Source organism: Gasterosteus aculeatus, chromosome 14 (assembly GCF_964276395.1).
Source record: "Gasterosteus aculeatus chromosome 14, fGasAcu3.hap1.1, whole genome shotgun sequence".
Taxonomy (NCBI): Eukaryota; Metazoa; Chordata; class Actinopteri; order Perciformes; family Gasterosteidae; genus Gasterosteus; species Gasterosteus aculeatus.
In genome coordinates, this window is record NC_135702.1 from 6,314,476 (window position 1) to 6,334,598 (window position 20,123).

Consider the following 20,123-nt stretch of genomic DNA (forward strand, 5'->3'; position numbering starts at 1 on the left):
TTAGTTTTTTTATAATTTCACCAAGCATACAAATAATTACATTACAGGTCATTTAGCTGAGGCTTTTATCCAAAGCTTACTTACATTAACGCTCAATATGTACCTTACTTACTTACATTACACTTTAAATCCATGGCTTTTACATTTTTGCCTGGGGAGCAATTAGGGGTTGCTGTCTTGCTCAGGGACACTTCAACTTGAGACGTGGCCGGGAATCGAACCACCAACCTTGCGCAACCGCTCTACCCCTGTGCCACGACGACCCCATTATTACCCCATACCCCATAATTAAAGGTAACTTGTGTTGAAATTGACAGGAAGCCTCTAGTTAAGAACGTTATAGTCCTTTACATGCTTAAAGATCAGCGATGGATCACTTAAATGCATCTTAAATAAAAGGTTCCAAAGGATACAAATCAAGTTTCTGGCTTAACACAATATATATTCCTCTATTTGTTTTGATCAGGCTGAATTGGAGTCATTGGAGATGTCGGCCTTCTCTCCGATATGGTGGTGCTGGATGGAATTTGGCTTGTGATGCTCAAAGCGCAGGAAATACATTTGAACGGCAAATCCTGACCCGGCTATTCAAGATAATGCAAAGACCTCATTGTGAGCACATCGGTGTATGAACTGTGTTTAAATGAAAATAGTTCCTTTGTCAATTTAATGTGCGTACACATGATCCAAGGCAGTTCTCAGTTTGATCACACAGTACAAATGAATTCAAGTATATATTGATTAATCATTTTTTTCCACGGCATTTAATGTTTTAAAAGTGATTTATGGCACCAGGATTGAACGATTGCATATTTAATTCCATTTGTTGTGTCATATCTGAGTAATGCCTAGTTTTTTTGTATTATTTGTTGTGTCTAAGCCCTTTTCACTGCTGAATATGATTATTCCCCTGCTGCAAAAAAGTGTTGTTTACCAACTGACCCAGACTTAAAGTGATGATGCGCCTCAAGTCTGAGAAACAGCACGTCACATGAATAGTTTTGTTTAAAGTTTTGCCACACGAAAATAGAACAGGGCTCTATTTCAGACCCTGGTAAATGTATTTTCATCAGTAAAACAATCATTTGGCCATCTGACATTCTGAGACACCACGACCGAAAGACGCCACCGTCGAATGGGTCAGCATGACAGTGGTGTCTCCCAGACTTGGTGTCTCCGATTGTCTTCCATGAAACTATGGGACATTTTTCCTTGCACAGGGACTGTCACTTTCTCAACAGCTGCCAACAGCAGACGAACACATTTCTCTTGGACTTTGCTTTACGAGCTATCGAGAGACGTGCCAATGTGCTTCGATGCCCGAGTCCCACTCTGCCTACTCAGTGAAAGGCTTGAAATGTTTCTTTCAAGAGAAAATACGCTGTGCTGTTCAGGTTCACACATCGAAGAGGCTGTTAATCTGCAACACCGAATATTATACGGATCGGTCATCTTTTCCCTCAAGCAAGCTCTGCTACGACCCCGAGCCTTCTGTCCTGAGGGGTCATTTATGCTGCACTGACAGAAATACAAACGTGCTACAGCAGCTGATGATACAAGCAAATTAATACACATCTCTGGTCATCACTAACAACTACTTATTTGGGATACTTGAATTTGTTTTCTCGGCTACCAGGTCCAGCCCATTTTTTCACTACAAGCCAAAACCTTTTACTGCCTGCGAGCCATATTGGAGCACACGTAATGTAGTGTGTCATCCCAGCCATCCATTTGAGAACGCATGGGGGACTGAAGAGATGAACATTTAGATGGTGACTGCATTTATGGCTAGTCTGGATATCTACTGAATGCAGCTGCAATGCTCTCTGTGTTGAGCTCCATGTTTTAGACATGTATCTTTAGTACATTTTTTCCTGTTATTTCTGCCGATTAGCACTGCTGTGACCCCCTTGCGCGGTGTTCATTATACACAGTCCACAAATAGCACAGATGTTCGATAACAACGCAGCGCAACAGACAGGATATCTCTCTCTCAGTAATTCTTCTCCAGGCATCCCGGTCACTAATGTGGCCATTTATGTTTTCTAGTACCACTATACATTCAGAAGAGGAATGATTGTCATGTGGCTTACTGGCAAATTGCTTCAACCTGCCAAAAGATGCTCAGATTAAAAAAATAACTGCATTTAGCGTTCTCCCTTTTCACCACGTGCAGTCACATTGCGGCGACCCTCTCCTCCACTGGGACTCGCTAAATGTGCCCAGTTGCAGAAGTGGGCTTTGTTGTCGCTATTCCGGGCGTTGTTCCTTCTGGTTCTTGGTGGAAGTCATTGGGGTTATTTCAAAAGACACCTTGTCCTCACGCCTGAAACTGTCTCACCTCGCATGTCCCCGAAGGCCGTAGCATTGGGGTAACAACAAGCCTCCCGGCTAGAACAAGTTAACTGTCAAGACAGCACATATGACTCATTTACTATTTCCAGGTTTCTTCTTTGCGTCCTGTTTTTGGTCATCCTGGTGTATTTGACATTGCCTGCCCTGTTAACAATATGTGGAAATATATGAGGGCAAACGCTAAGTTAATGCGTGGGGGTGGGGATACCGTGGATGTAATTAGGAAGAAAGTAAAATGCTGTTTTGTAATTTTCTCCTCATAGCTTCATGTCTGCTGCACTACTCTGTTTTAAGTGTTCATCCTTTGAATTGGAATCATTACGGATGGCGATGTGACATCTGGTAAACTTCTTAAAATCAGCCAAGAATAAATGCTTGTTTTTTTTTAAGTAACAAAAATAAAGTATGAAGTTTTAGAAAAGTTCAGGACTAAGAATCAAATTGAATTCACCTTCATATTTTTACATTCATGCAGGTATTTCCCTTCATGGACATAAGCTCTGTAGGACACTTGAGGCAAGTATAAAGAGTATAATTTCCTTTAGTAATTCCAGAAGGAGGACAGGAGCCTCCTCACCGACCTTGTTATTCACTACAATCTTCTACAGCCAGAGACACCATATGTGAATGCAGTATAGGTCAAGGTGTTCTTTATGTGCTCGGCCCTGGCTCTGTGTCTTACTTGTATCCATAGGGGAGCGAACGGTACAAGCAGTTCTTCACGGAGGCTTCTTGGCATGGCTCCCGCATGTTCTCATTCATAGTGAATCTGTTCCCAGATTTTTGCAGGATACTAAACACATGGTCAGTCGCTGTGGTGCTGCTTCAAGGACTGTGCCACTGTCATGGTGGATCGGGTCCAGGCTTTGGCTGTGACATGAATGTGGCAACGGAAATATCGCTTCTTGATTTGTGTATTCTACAGTATTATTATTATTATTATTATTAGGTACATTATTGAAGTGTTATTCAGGTGTTCTTTACTGGTAACCCACTACACATTGAGTATCTGTTTAATGGAAAGGAAAGAATGTTGGCAGGCAGATGAAGGCATGTATGAGGATGTTGCTTTCCCATTGCCCGAGAGAGAGAGAGATACCTGCTGCTGTACCTGTAACACCCCCTGCAGGCAATGGATGTCACCGCAGTTTAATATGTTTATTCTGCTTAATTAACTAACTAATTACATGGCTGTTTAATTTGTAGATTGCTGCTGTATTCCACAGTAGCGGCATATGCGGTTCAAGACTTGCTGCCGCTGTTATTTTTTCTTGCCTAAAGGGGGACCAGGTTGAACTACAACTTCTGGGCCAGAATCTTAAATCGTGCTTTCTCTCTGCTGGTCGTCAGGGAGCCACTGCTCTGGTTGCAAAAGTCAGATTGTATGGAATTCTGCGAGAGAATTACCTCACTTTTCAATTGAATTATTTCCTCAGGTCAACATCAATTTCTTGTATGCATGGGCATTACTGTATATAGTCATATTCAACACCTACCTCTTGTATGTTCCGTACTCAAGGTCTTACACTGTGGCCCTGCCAGGTTGAGGTTTGCGTGGAGGCAATAGACTGCTGTAAATTTCCAATTGAGCCCTTTTACATGGTTAACAAAAGACTTCTTTACAGAAGCACTGATGAGCACCACACACACATTGGGATGTCTCTTTCTAAAATACACCACATGCGCATGCTTGAAAAGACAAACACTTGCGATGTTCGGCTGGCCAAAAGTTATGGATAAAGCATATTAGTTCTCTTCAGAATGCTGTAAGTAAAGAAAAAACCTCGGTAGAAGTGTCTCCTTCCACCCATCTTTTATTTTTTCAGCCCTTTTTTTCCTCTGCCCATTCATTCACCTTTTCTCTGTCTGTTCTGTTGCCTGGGTAACAGTTACCGATGGAGACCACGAGTTTGGGAAACAAAGGAAACGTGGGGAGAGGGTTATTGAATTACTGTGCACACGCATGTATTTTGGACTACTTGTGTGTTTGCATGCATGCATGTGTTGGGCTAAATTGGTTTCATGAGTGTGGCGCGAGGATATAGATTTGTACAATCATTTAGTTACATGTATGTTGCCTTAGAATATTACATATCCAATTAAAAAATGCGCATGGACTGTTTTCTTTTTTTTTATTTGTAACACTCTGTGACCATGGGTGGGTGGATTGGAATTAAAACCTGCTCAACCATTGAATTGCACCCCGGGGAGATGAAAATGAAACAATTTTGTGTTAAAACTGTAGAGTCGAACACTGATTAATCAACAATCAGTCAAATGGTCTCTGTAGAAATAACTAGTTGCACCCTGAGTAACTTAAAAATAACATCTGCAAACTCCATTGCTGCTACTAACAGGAAGCACATTTTCTTTTTGAAAACAATTACAATATGCCGGACCCATCTGAAATGTGCCTTTCTTCTATTCAATGTTGTGACAGTCCATTAAAACCATTCACAATTGTTAATCATATAAAAAGCACACATATATATACATGTGTCCGGCCCCTTTTTATAGATTCTCTCGTATATGTATTTCTATGTTTCTTGTTTTACTATTTGTTTGGGTTTCTTCACATTCTGTAGCTCTTTCTTTTGAATTCTGAAGTTGAAACTATGCAAGTGTCATTCACTCGGCACGTCTTCGTATGTTGATCACTGCACCTGCATTTACTGCAGGGAAATCAAACCATCTTCGCCGCATGTCTCATTAACCTCGATGCACCCTAAAGACAGCACCACCAACCTCTGCCATGCTAACTGCTGTAAACCAGCAGACCAAAAGCACTTTTTCCTGCCTCATCTGTTCATCTACCCCTTTGTCTCACTATTGATTCAGCCACTTGAAGCACAGTGACTTAAGTATTCAGGGATTTTTCATATTAATGTACCAATCGCAAAACCCTGATCTGTTTGAATTGAGTTACTCAGACCTGGTAATGGCATTTCAAACACCCCCGCGCCCCCCTCTCCCACAGAACAAATGACATGTTCCATATAGACATTCATGTTCCAGGTAAAAGTGACCGTTGAGACACTGTAGTGAACAACATGAAATATGTAGGGTAGAGCTGCCAGTGACGCTCGGAGACACCGCTGTGATATTTGGAGCATGTGGATGACCAGAGATGGGGGGGGGGGGGTAGCGGGAGAGGAAGAAGGCACCGTTTTTGATTGCATCTGGCACGAATGGACAAAGACTACGCTCCCCTTGAGCTGCTGGCGCTCGCTGACAGGTCCTCTCTCACAAGCTGTTGGGGTAACACTTGGTCGACAGCTGGAGAAACAAATAAAGGCCTCCCTTTAAGCCAAATGACACAGAATATAACAAGGCCTGTGGCTCCAGCTGCCTCTGGTAGTGGTTATCACCATGCACAAGCACACACTAACACATACAAACATTTTGGAATCACACATAGCTCATGAAAGTCATTCATTTTCATGTATTTTTTCTTTCTGTATTTTGTTAAATACCACCAAATTGCTCCTGACAACACAGCCAAAAGAACCGACGAGTTCTTGAAAGCCGTGGACCTTTTTTTTTTTCTACACATCCCCCTCCAAGCTAAATAGGAACACATATTGTCTGTGTATGTGCGTCCACCGTTATTTTCCCAAATGCTGCTCTTTACAAATATGCACCATTGTCCACACTCTGATGCCTGTATCTCAACAAAAGAGAAAATCCATTCCGTTCCCCATTCAGTCCTCAGCCCTTCCCTTTTCCCAATCAAAGTCACCCAAAGGGCCTCATTGTCCGCGTCCTGTTATTGCCTTGTTATCAACAGCTTCTGTAAGGCTCTATTGTGCCCTTGTGACTCCACTGCAAATATTGGCATTACCTTTCTGATCACACGTCTTTCTCTAAAATGTCACCCAGGCGCACGAGTGTGCTTACAGTTGGCTTACACTGCCTCAGTGAGAAGATACCCTTTATCTCTTATAAAAGTAAATGGAGGAGCCATAATGTAGTGTGTGTGTGGGGGGGGGGGCATTGCAGTCTCATCTTTTCCAGCAGTACTAATTTGCCACTGTAATGAGCAAGCAGTGGTGCATGGTCATCGGGCAATTATATTTGGTTACCATGCAAACACTGAGCATCAAGGGATGTCATTATACTGAAATATACCCAGGCTCCAGTTCAGTGGTGAAAAAAAATATACGCTAGGTCATGTCTATATGTGTGCTTTTGTTTCCTCGAACTACTTCATGTATGTGTCACTTATATTTTGATCATGTGCACATATCTATTTTTATTATTACAACGTTTTCCCTGCTATTCAATACAGTCAAGGATATAATAATGTATGGAAAAATGCTAACTAGCACCACATATATATATATATATATATATATATATATATACACACGCCTAATTTACCTTTAACTGGTACAAAAAATAACTCATGGATTTGAAACAAACGGTTGTTCCCTCACAGCGATGGCCAAAACAAACTTATCTTATTTTACTGAATGAAAAGAAATTGCGCATTGGGTGGTGTAATGGGAAATATTTAACTGAATGTCCCCTGTAGATTAGTCATTACCGATGCTCCCGATAGTTAGATAATAGATAATGCTTTTAAAAATCGCTTCCTTTAAACAAACACAGTCATATATTTTAGAACTTCTCTTGCAGAACGGAGACGTCATTTGTCTTTGTAATCTACAGTCGCAGACTTCATCCGTCAGTAACACGCCTAGAAAGACTTATTAGTCTGGCTGACAGAGGGACTTTGTGGGTGTAGGCGATGGAAGCTAGAAAAATCCTGGGTGGGCAGCCGTACCAAACCAACAAACCAGCCCTAATTCTATGTTATAATTCACACGGCTTTGGCTCTTGACAGCGTTATCTGGCCTCAAATCTTTTTTCCCTGTGTGGGATAGAGCATGGTGGGACGTAAAAGGGGAGGACAGAGAGTTGGAGTGATGAAGGGATGAGACTCAAGGTGCCTGGGAAGGGGATGGGGAGTGGACGATGGAAACATGTATTAGTTCCCATGGCGAGGGGAACAAAATGGAAAGGTCGACCTAGTGCTTTCCAGTTAAGCTGTGGAAGATTTTCATTCACTTTTCAATCACAGTGTAATCAGATTTTATGATTAGGTACGGGCTTTTTGTCTGTGTAATTTCTCTAGTGATTTGCATAGCCAGGGAGGTGGATATAGAAATGATTTACAGTAATTTCCAAATAGATTATTTCTCCGACATCAGAAAACATTATTTTACCAATTGACATTAACGTACATTTTTGCATAAATCCTTTGAAGTGGAGTCTCTTCTTAGATTTGATTTGGCAACATCCAAATGAATGCTATTATTAATAGGAGCACATAGAGTTAATGCAAAGTAGCAGTATTGGAGAGGAGGTGAAGCCAGAGAGGAATGATGCCATTAGTGCTTTTAGATTGAACTGTGAAACTAAAGTTTTTACATTCCAAACCTGCAAAAGCCAGCTGCCATTGTCTTACATCGTGGCGGTGCCCATTTCCCCTCCTTCCTGACAGCATCATGCAGGTTGGTGAAAGAAGCCGCGCTGATTGGTCAGAGAGCGACGTGCAGTCTGTGACTTCTCTCGGGCCGAGTCACCAGAGAACATTGTGACTATATTGGCTTAATCTGATACAGTACCAAAATGAGTGTGCAGTCTGATCCTGGCACGCAGCTAATATCCGTTTGGCTGTTAATCACAGCCTGTATTATTGTAGAAGATATTTCTCTGTGTGCTCAGGTAATGGACGGGCACGTTTTTCTCCAAGGTGAATTAGCCGAGAGGAAACATTAACCACGGAGCCAAGTCCTGTCATTCATGCTGCCACTTCTAGTTGGACGGGGAGAATGGAGAGCAGATGCTAAGGCACATGCCACTTTAACTTCCTGCTGGGAGAGAGAGAGAGAGAGATGGGAGAAACCGATACGGCGCCGAAAGGGGGAGAGGGGGCAGCGTAACAAAGAGTGGGTGGCTGACAAATAAAAAGATGGCGAAAGAAAAGCAGAGAGTGGTAGAGGGAGTTGACGGCGCTCGACACACAGTGTCATGAACAAAGAAGCGGGGCGTTGAGGGTGTGTTTGTTTTGTGTATGTGGGCAGCCCGTGTGTGTGACTTTGTGTACACCTATGTGCATCCAATTCCTTTTCGGGCACGCCATCCGTGGCTTTTTCGTGTTAACATCTGCTATTTTTGTTTTTGTTTGACTTTTCTGAATTCTGCATGTGACTATTTCAGAGTAGGATTTATTCTGAACAAAACCCTGAAGATTGCTACTGTCCAATTCCCCCCCCCCACCCTCCCCCACTCCCCCAGGAACAGGGAGAAGATGGATACTGGGGTTTAGTGAGCCGCAGCCTGCACCGTGCACAGATGGTGGCTTAACCAAAGAGCATGTGTTGGATGGGTTCGCACAGAGTCTCGTTGTTTTTCCGTTGATACACAAAGACGCTTAATAGGATCACGAGAGAGACAGTTCTGCCAAAGTAAATATGAAAGTCAATGTAATTTGATTATAAAACTTCCTGGGCGTTGAAGAGTTCGACGTTTTGAGGGATTGATTAAGGAATGCGTTCATCAATTAACTGAATGTGTGTTTAGTCCTTTACAACCACTTTACACAGGTCACAAATACTTTATAGAAAAATCGCATCATGTTAGAAAAATAGGTCAATGTTTTGGTAAAACCATTTGATTCACACAATTATATTTTGTTACATTTTTTCATTATTATATATATATACTTTTTTTTCCTTTTTTTTTTCTTTAGTACATATTGTTGATATTTACAATTAATGTTAATTCCTTTGACTTATAGTATTCTGTTTTGAATATAAAATGTCACCAAGCATCTGCCTAGAAAAATCCTATTTTCTATGAATGTGCCAAAAGAGAGGTGACACATGTGATCCATGTTGACAATGCTATTTCTGTCCCCCACAGAAGAAATACCTTCAGAATTACACATTACAGAGATTAGACACCACAGCAGAGTTTATGCCAAAGCAAAACATCTAGATATCCGTAGTTAGATCTATTTGAAGCAGGGTTGTAGGGGGGATGATCCATAATCAGTGAATTAATTCCACTAGACAGAAGTCGGCACACCCCCAGCTCGGTCACTTATTATTTGGGCCTTTATTATAGGTGGCTAAAATATTTTTTTGCTGTAACCGCGTTCACGTGTGGATACTCCTGTGTCTCCAAAGTGGGGGCATGCCGGACGTCTAACATACTATGGACAAAAAATTGCATAACTAAATTCAACCCTGATGAGAAGAATGCATGAGCGAGTTCTGAGCGTGTAAACACCTCAGAGGCTTTGATTGACACCTGCAGTCGTCCCAGTTATGCATGGCTCACTCTCAAGATTAACCAAATCCCACCTTGCATGTGGCTACTTCTTTCTCTTTAAGCTTCATCAGTCCAGTTCAATGAGGTTTTGTTCAGAGTTTCTTAACCTCTTGACTCTACCACTTAGAACAGAAACACTAACTTGGTATCCATGTGTTGCCATGTTCAAGGGCTGGTGTAGATTGTCACAGTTTAACTAGTGAATATATTCATTATGCCCTTGACAACTAAAGAGCTGTAAACTTTCTTTCATCTTTAAACTTTAGACGTAAATACGAGTCATCAAGACTCCAAAACATACTTCCATTCAATCAAATTTGGGTGAACAGGTAACCATCATAGCTATTGGGCAGATAGCTGTGTTTGAATGGTGACTACCAACAACTTCCCTAACATTTTAAAAAATGGCTTATTCATTTTACCCTCATTTGAACATATAAACTCTGTCCTTTGTTTTGAAGCTGACCGGCATGCCTAAAACAATGTTAATCTAATAAATGTACATTTCATGTTAACAAGTATGTCTGTTGAAAAATTAGTTCAGTGCAAGTGCAAAATTATGCATTTAATCTGTAAAAGACTGGATAAATAAATATATATATATATATATATATAATTTAGACGCAGGAAGAAAAAAAGGGTCTGGCAGGAGAGAAATGGACAACATGATCGACAGTGCAGAGGAAATAGATAGGAAGTGAAATGTAAAAAAAAGCAGAGGGAAGGCGAACAAAGGAAAATATGGCTCTCAAAGATAGAAAATGGGAGCATTATTGGGGGAAAAAAGAATTCACAGTAGGGAAAATAATCACAGACAGAAATAAACCTATAACACAGAGAAGAGTTGAATTACAAAGGTTTTCAGCCAATCTCCTCGCTGTGAAAGTCACTTAGGACGCATGCAGCAGGGATATTTGTAGGGTCTGAAGATGAACAGAAAACCCATTTTCCCTCATGGCTACATCTGCCAGAGGGAATTTATACGGTTGTTGATGCTGAAGAGTGGAAGAAAGATGTGATCAAACATGAAGGGAAGTGGAGACAGATAGAAGGGCTGCAATCAAGAGGGAGAGAGAACGAAAAAGCGGGAACGGTGGAAAGTGCTGAGGAAGACATTGTGAGATGATACAGGAAAGGGACTTTGAGAGAATATTAAGGGCACTGATGTGGCAGAGTCAAATTTACAATTTTACAGAGGAATAAAACAAAAACTGACATGTGCTATATGCAGTCCTTCAGTCAGCGTGCCTGAACTTTGTAAAGCCTTTAGATTTTTAAATATATGGTTTGTAGTTAAGGTTTGAATGCCACTATTTCCTCCAAGTGCATGGTGTTATTGTAAAAGGTGTCATCATTCAAAGTCCTTCTCTACATTCCATTGACAACCTAGTGACTTGTCACGCAAGTGTTGAGATGAATAAATGAATCACCGACATAAATAAGATATCTGTCTTGCGTTTTGAATGGATAAAAGCAGTATTTCAAACAGAGATTTTAACATTTTATTATCGTCATTGCAGTTTCCCTCACTGCTCTTGCACAGCCTAACAAGGTACCTCCATTATTACTCTGCTGCTGAAATGAAACATAAGCCTTCAAGATGTTTTTTTTGCCATTATTCAGGGTGAATTAATGTAGAAGTTCACACCAAGGGGAGTTTGCAGGACTGCATTTCTGCAAAGCTGCCACCCTACTGGAGATTAATGAACAGGTTTTGTCCGTGGTGCTAGTCTTCCCTGGGCTGCTCTCCCCTCTCAGCCTAGTTTGATTCATGGACACCCAGCAGTGCATGAGTTATTATTTCAAGGGGGTTTGTTTTTCCTCATGAAGATGGAATTCTAAATGCTGTGATGAATGATCTCTTGTGGATTTTATTTATTATTCTGTCTCGATTTTGTTTCCGTTCGAGGGTCTTCGTTTGGACACGTGTTCCCTGCTCTCTCTCTCTCTCTCTCTCTCTCTCTCTCCCTCTCTCTATGGCGGTTGGGTGCGTGGTGAGCTGGTGAGTTTGGTGGAGAGTTTGGTGACTTTTCTAGGACTGTCTTTCTACGTTTCCTCTTATTTCACAGGGTGAGTGAGTAACGGTAGTCTGTAGTGGTTCTGGGGTTTTGGTGGTGATTAGGGGACGGAGGACCGTGCCTCGTGTCGGGAATGGCGTCCTCCGAGACGCCGTCTCTGAGGCATGGGGTTCGGGTCCAGCCCGACCCCGGCGTCCCGGTAGAAGCTGTCTTGCTGGCCATCGGGGAGTGCGTGGGGCACGCTAACCTGTCCCACGCCTCCCGCATGAACCGGGGGTTGCTGGTGTTCCTGAAGGAGGAGCGGCTGGTGGCGGAGCTAGTGGCAAGCGGCGTAACCGTAGACGGGGTGTACCTGCAGGTGTCACCGCTCGCGGTGCCCTCTACGCGGGTTACCTTGTCAGGTGTCCCCCCCTTCATACCCAACCAGGTGCTGGAGCGCGAGCTACTGCGCTTCGGAAAACTTGCGAGTGGTTTCCGGTCCGTGGGACTGGGCTGCAAGAGCGATAAACTTAAACATGTCCAATCCTTCAGGAGACAAGTGTCCATGTTCCTCACATGTCCTTCACAGACGCTAGAGGTGTCCTTCAGAGTGAAGCACGGCGAGGGTCACTATATGATCTACGCAAATACGGGTAGCATTAAGTGTTTTCTGTGCGGGGGAATGGGGCACAAGCGTGACGCTTGTCCTCACAAGCCCGCCGAAGAGCGCGCAGAATCGGAGCCCGCACCGGCAGAAGGGCTCGGTGGCGCCGGGGCGCCGATGGATGACGAGCCAGCGGGAGGCGATGCGCCGCCGGCTGAGACAGGAGTGGAGGTGAGTCACGGCAGACAGGTGGGCTCACATGAGAGGGATCAGAGCCCAACTACCGGTATTAATACAGCAGAAAGGAGGGGGGTGGAGGAGAAGGAAGGAGCAGAGGAAACAGGAGCGGAAGACAGGACGGAAGTTAGGGAGGGAGTGAAAAACGGGGAAAGGGAGATAGAAAATACAAGAGCAGAGGAGCTGAACGTTGAAGTGGAAAGGACAGGGGAGGAGGAGAGAGGTGTGGCAGAGGGAATAAGCACAAAGTGCAGAGAGGAAGGCAGAGGAGCAGAAGAGGATGAGAATCAAGAGGCCAAAACAACGAGTGAAGATGACAGGACAGGAGTGGAGATGAGACTTGGAGCTGAGGACAAGACCAGTGAGGAGGGAAAGGAAGAGTCTCAGAAAACAAACAATAGGTGGGAGCAGAGAGAAGGAAAAAAGGATGATGGGAAAAAGGCTGAGGAAAAGAACTGTGTGGGGGAAGAGGGGGCAGAGACTGAAGGTGTTGCACACTGTAACAGAGCAGGTGAAGTAGGCAGCAGCGCTGACCCCCCAGGTGGAATGGGTGGAGGGGCACCGCCCGAGAAAGAGGAGGAGGCGATGGACTGCGACAGTGAATCAGATAACCTCTCTGACTCGGGCTTCATGTCTGCAGATGGAGACGTGTACTCTTTGGAAGAGATAAACAGCTTCCTGGATGACACGTTTGGGAAGTCCATCAAGGTTTTAGATTATTTCCCAGACGGTGCTAAATTCATCAGAACTGCTGTGCTTTTGCAGAAAGTTTATGATAATAACTCTCTGGATAAGAAAAATCGCTTCAGACTGAAGAAGCATGTAACTATTCTCAGGAAGATAATGGAGAGAGACGGAGTGAAGGGTTCCAAGAGGCTGAGGACCAGTGATTGATTTTGGGATGAATGTGCTGCACTCCTTTTTTGTGTTACAGTTTCCTGTTTTTGTCTGCGTCACTGCTTCTTTTCTCTTTCTAATGCACAAGGTGATTTTGGGCTCTTTAAACATAAATTGTGGGAGGGACCGCCAGAAGAGAGCGGTCACTGCAGAAATAATCAAACAAAAGAGGTTAGACATTGTCTTTCTGCAGGAGACCCACAGCGACCCTCACAACGAGGTGGACTGGGGTCTGTGGTGGGGGGGGCAGTATGTCCTGTCTCATGGGACCAACCTGTCTGCAGGTGTGGCCGTCCTCTTCTCACCTGGGCTGGACGTTAGCATCCTCTCCTCTACAGAAGTGGAGGCGGGCAGGGCACTAGTGGTCAAAGCATCCATAGCTGGCATCATTTTTGTGTTCATTAACATATATGCCCCGAATCAAGGCCCTCTTAGAACAGACCTCTTCCTCAAATTAAGGGATGCCCTGCTGCACTACGACCAAGACGAGTGTATAGTGATGGGGGGAGACTGGAACTGTACTGTTAACTTTTTTTTAGACAGGACAGGGGAGGAGCCTCACCATCAGTCATCTGCCACTCTGTCCCGGGTGATTGCTGAGGCAGGTGTGGAGGATGCATGGAGGGTCAAACATCCTCGGGCGAGGCAGTACACGTGGGTGAAAATGTTGGAGGGGAACATCAGAGCAGCCAGGCTGGACAGGGTTTACGTGTCCTCCAGTTATGGTAATCGCCTATTAAACTGCCACATTCTCCCAGTGGGTTTCACAGACCATCACCTGGTCACCCTAGACTTCCATATCTCACCAACCAAAAAATCCAACTCCTACTGGCACTTTAATGTGAAGCTGTTGCAGGACAGGGACTTCTGTGAGAAATTTAAGATTTTCTGGGGGATCTGGGGGAAGAGGAAGAGCGAATTTCAGTCACTTAGTCTGTGGTGGGATGTGGGAAAGGCCCACATTCGAGTCTTTGTGCAGCAGTACACTAGCGGCTCCACCTACAAAGTCAAGAAAGTCACTGAGTGTTTAGAGAAGGAGATCAGGGACATGGAGCACAGCTTTTTCCCCCACACTAGCACAGATGCCCACAAGCTTCAGCAGAAAAAAGACAGACTGGGGTCCTTCCTAAAGGAACAGGCTAAAGGTGCTCTAGTCAGATCAAGGTTTATAAGTGTGAGGGACATGGATGCTCCTACATCCTTTTTCTTTAACCTGGAGCGGTCTGTCTCTCGGGCCAAACAAATGGTGTGTCTCCGCCTCCCTGACGGCAAGATGACAGCTGATCCGACTGAGATGAGGCAGCACGCCGTCGCCTTCTACAGCGCCCTCTACAGGAAAGAGGCCGACCACTGCGAGAGTGCTGCAGAACTGCTTCAAGGTCTCCCACAGTTGGGCCCAGAAGACAAGGCCTTCCTAGATGCTGACATCTCCCTGGCGGAGCTGACTGTTGCGGCGGGTCAGATGGCTGCTGGTAAGGCCCCTGGACTCGACGGACTGCCTGCAGACTTTTATAAACACTTCTGGGACTGTTTGGGAGCCGACCTGTGGCAGGTGCTGCAGGAGAGCTCGCAGACAGGCCTGCTACCAACATCGTGCCGAAACGCAGTACTCTCCCTGCTACCTAAGAAGGGAGATCTGTCCTTGTTGAAGAACTGGAGACCGGTGGCGTTGTTGTGCACGGACTACAAACTTTTCTCTAAGGTGCTCGCCAACCGGCTTAAAAAATGTCTCGCCTGTATTATTCACAGAGACCAGTCCTACTGCGTGCCAGACAGATCCATAATGGACAATATATTTCTTATGAGGGACCTGTTGGACATTGGTAAACTGTGTAATATTGATTTTGGTGTCATTGCCCTAGATCAGGAGAAGGCCTTTGACAGGGTGGACCATGATTTTCTTTTTTCCACTTTAAGAGCTTTTGGTTTTGGTGAAGGGTTTATGTCACTGTTGGGTGCGATGTACAAAAAAGCCACTTGTCTGGTGAAGGCGGGGGGCGCGCTGAGCGGTCCAGTTCAGGTCGAGAGAGGCATCAGACAGGGATGTCCCATCTCTGGGCAGCTGTACTCCATAGCCATTGAACCACTCCTCAACACTTTAAGATCCCGTCTGTCTGGAGTCGTGTTGCCTGGACTGCCTCAGCGCCCCCCCCTGATGGTGTCAGCATATGCTGATGACGTAAACGTGTTTGTGAAGGATCAGAGGGATATCCTGCTCCTAAGCAGCTGTATTAACACTTACGAGAGGGCTTCTTCAGCCAAAGTGAACTGGGGGAAGAGTGAGGCCTTGCAGGTTGGTCAATGGGCCAATGGAGAAGCACCAAAACTACCGGGCAACCTCAGATGGGGTAGGCAGGGGTTAAAGGTTTTGGGTGTTTTTCTAGGAACTGAGGAGTTTCAGAAACAGAACTGGGAAGGGGCTTTGGACAGAGTGCGCGCTAGACTGTCGAGGTGGAGGTGGCTGCTGCCTCGGCTGTCCTACAGGGGGAGGGTCCTTGTTGTCAACAACCTGGTCGCCTCGGCCCTTTGGCACAGGCTGGCGGCTCTAACTCCACCCCGGGACCTGATTGCTGAGATCCAGAGGACCGTTGTGGACTTCTTCTGGTCAGGCCTTCACTGGTTGAAAGCTGCTGTGCTGTATTTACCGATCCAGGAGGGGGGTCAAGGCCTGGTGGACATCGCCTCACGGGTGACAGCTTTTAGACTACTGACCGCCCAGAGACTGCTCTACAGTTCCGGCCTGCCATGGACTGATGCTGCATGTGTACTACTAAGGAGGGCTGGACGCATGGGGTATGATAAGCATCTTTTCCTGCTTGAGCCCCAGCTAGTAGATATAACTGGTCTGACAGTGTTCTACGAGTCCGTCCTCCAGGCGTGGCAGGTTCTCACTCACAAGCGGAGTGGTGAGACAACACCAGGGATGTGGCTTTTTGAGGAGCCGCTGCTTGGGGGCAAGCTCATCACATCCCAAGCCCTGACATCCGTCAGCTTAAGAACCCGACTGAGAGAGGCCGGCTGTGTGAAACTGGGTCACTTGGTGAAGATCTCCATCCCTCACCTGGCGGAGCTGACCCACATCCGTTCCAACAGGCTCCTGCTCAGGCTGGTGGAGGAGGTCTGTGCTTCCCTGCCAGAAGGTTTCAGGTCATTTGTAAAAGACCGATCACTCTCTGACCAATGGGACGGTGGGTGTGAGTACGCCTTCCCCCCCCTTGATGTCTCTGCGGCTGCAGGACAGTGGACAGCAGGTGAGGATACCCTGCTGTCCCTGAAGACACCACGACTGGGTGACTTTGAGTCTCTGGGGAGAAAGGCAGTATACCAGGTCTCCGTGAAGGTCTCAAACTTGCGCTCTCTAACGGGGGTGAAGGTCTCAAGGTGGGTCGACTTTTTTGGCAGGAAGTGCTCCCCGGGGGGCTGCTGGCGGTCTCTGTACAAGCCTCCTGTGGACAAACGGACAGGGGACCTCCAGTGGAGGGTTGTGCATGGAGCCATAGCTACCAACAAATATCTGGTACACCTGGACCCGGGAGGGGGGGACAGGTGTCCTTTCTGTCCTCTGCCAGAAACCGTCTACCACCTGTTTGCTGAGTGCTCCAGACTGAAGGGACTATTCAAACGTTTACAGGCATGGTTTCGGGGCTTAGGGGAACAATTCTCTCTACCTCTATTTATTTACGGACCAAAATATTCTGCTCGCAAGAAGAACGTTCACACTCTGCTAAACTTCCTTTCAGGAATGTCCAAACTGGCCATTTGGAAAACGAGACAGAACCGTGTGCGTGGTGGAGGGTCGGAGGACGCAAATCTGATGCTGACAGGGCTGCTGGCCGCTCGGCTCAGGGTGGAGTTTGGCTACTACAAACTGACCAACAACACCGAACTCTTTGTTACCATTTGGGGTCTGGAGAACCTCCTGTGTTCAGTCAGCGAGAACGCTCTGGTCATCCATCTGTGATTTATGTTGTTCTCTTCACATGATTTAGGCTTGTTGTAGATCCTCATTGACCGTTTATATGTAACCGTTTAATTTTAACCGAAATGATGTAATAAAAGACCCTTTGAAATCTCAAATCTCTCTCTCTCTCTCTCTCTCTCTCTCTCTCTCTCACGTGGCTGAAGTCTCAGCACACGGGAATGCGTTTGTGCATGTGTGTCATTTTTCTGTATATCATCACATTTTTATCACGTTAATATATGCTTGTAAAAGTGCTGAACCTGCGTTTTCTGTCAGTCGTTATTTATATATAGTGTATATTGCCTTCCTTTAGGTTGCAATAGCTTTCCGAGTGAAATACTACTCCTCACCTACGGGGTTGTCATTGTGGGGAAATCCTTCAAAGTTAATGTCACAGCTTCTCCCTCCATCCTGTTAGATTTACATTATCGTCCAGCCGCGGCCGTTGTCGGCTGGTGTGTGATTTTTCTGTGATTGTGAGGTATTGAACGATTAGTGAAGGAATGTTATGCTCCTTTTTCAGGGCCACTGAAAGAGAACAAAAAGAACATAGGAATACAGTGAGGGCAAATCAGGCTGACATCTGTGGTGCATTGGAGTCCAGATGCAGCACTGCTATAAAGAAAGTTCTGTCACACATCTGTGTGCTGTAGAAACTATGTAAGTAGGAAAAGGACACAATAGCATTAACCGTACGGGTAGCCATGGAGGTACATTCATCCTTTGTGAATGTTGTGTTGTCAAAAGTAACTCAATTCTGTGGTGATTTTTGAGCCTGTATTTTGTCATTGAAGCCGTGGTGTGTTTTATTATCAGGTAAAAGTCCTTTACATGGGCATTTGGTATGTGGATGTCGGCGGGTGCACGGTGCACGGTCTCAGTTGGTGGTTTTGAGCAAATAAAAAAAGCTAATGCGCCCTACGGAAATTGCATTGTTTGTGTACGTGTTGATGTGAATGAGTGCATGCCCGTATCCTTCCTTCCTTTTAATTAGTTCCTAATGTCACAGCTGCTGCAGCGGGTGCCTGTTGTATCATTCTCTGTCCCTCTCATGATATGACCAGAATACCTTACGATCCTCACCAGGCTCCTTTGTCTTATGATCTACACAGAAATTACATTTGAAGAAACTAAATCGTCATGCATTACGTTGCTAAAAATGGGTTACGTCTTAACCAAGGGGGAGTGTGGAGGAGAGCGACAAGGTGCAAAGACACTGGACAAGTCCATCCAGCTGTAAATTATTATAATTCGCTCACAATCGCAGATAAAGTGTCAAAATTCACTTCTTCTGTGTTACTCACACCTCGCAACCTTATTTTTGATATCTTTTGAGAAGAAAATGTGCGATTTGGTTTGAATTTATTTTCCAAAAGTAGGTACATACGGATATTTATCCTCTCATGACAACCTGCATGTCGATGCATCTTGATTTAGTGTGATTTACACTGAGTCAGACTTTGAACACCTCTTCTCTAAAGACAAGGTTAAGGTTGGCATCGTTTGCAAGACTTATCCCTTTTTATTTATCCAACAACTGGCAGTTTATCGACCACCCGACTTGCCTTTAACTATGGCATCATCAGTCAGTCTGTTTTTAGCTACCTTTCATGTTGTCAGATTGCCAGACTTCTAAGTGGCAAATGGTGCTGATTGCCATTCAACCCATTGTACGTGTCAGTGGAGCAGCGATTTTCATTATGTGTATTAAACTTTTCATTTTTTCCATCCACGACACCGAACATCAGCACTACCGAGTAAGTGAGGACAAGTAGTCGTCCTACTGTGCTTCCCTCACATTCTCTATTTCTTTTCTCTTGCTTTCCATCCAGGGAGGCCTCATTGCCCTCCTGCTTCTGATTCTCCTCTTCACGCTCGTCCTGTACACCCGCCACCGGTGGTGCAAGCGCAGACGCATCCCCCAGAAGAGTGCCAGCACCGAGGCCACCCACGAAATCCACTACATTCCCTCCGTCCTGCTCGGGCCGCAGGGCCGCGACAGCTACCGGGGCTCCCGAAGCACGCACCAGCACGGGAACTCGGTCATCGGCATGCCCATCCGGGAAACCCCCATCCTCGACGATTACGACTGTGATGAGGACGAACCGTGCGGACACTCCATGAACTCCACACCCAACCAACTCCACGGCAAGCTGAGCGATGGGAAGGCCCAGGAGGACTACGGCGTCGGCACCGGCGGGCACGCGGACGTCATGTGCAAGGAAAACGAGATTAAGCATAACTTTGAAAAACGAGGTAGGTTGGAATACCTTGTCCCTCGGTACGAAACGCTAGCGGTGTGCATGATGGAGATTGAGTTTGCGATTTGCTTCGAGAGCGACGGCACAGTGAGGGTTTTGTCTCCGGTCCCTCAACTAAGAGCAGAATACACTGAAACAATTTGAGCTGTTGCAGACAGTCTGTTGTTCTCAGTGGTGGTTCTGCGCGCATTAATTTGTACATCCGAGCAGGCGCTCGGTGCCAGCTCCCCAGATGGCCCCAGCCTGGACGGTTCACTTTAGCCCTGGCCAGCGCGACCGTGTTCTCGAAAGGACAGCATGCCCTGCTAATACTTAGTCAAAATTTAGCAGGTTTGTATGACTCACGCCATTACATCATGCTGGTAATGATACAAATTCTGTCCTCCGTGAGTATGAGCTAAATTTCTTACTCAAACCACTTCAGCTGTGAACCAATGGTGGCTCAGGATAACGTAGCCGTCGGCTCTGTG

At 45.4% G+C, this 20,123-nt stretch overlaps 1 protein-coding gene across 1 annotated transcript in view; it reads left to right on the top strand.

The window, feature by feature from the left end:
* astn2 (astrotactin 2) overlaps positions 1–20,123 on the top strand; it is a 172,570-nt gene that overhangs the window by 37,392 nt on the left and 115,055 nt on the right. The window contains exon 3 of the mRNA XM_040197294.2: positions 19,225–19,648. Coding sequence (XP_040053228.2) covers positions 19,225–19,648 — 424 coding nt within the window. The remainder of the gene's footprint in view (positions 1–19,224; positions 19,649–20,123) is intronic.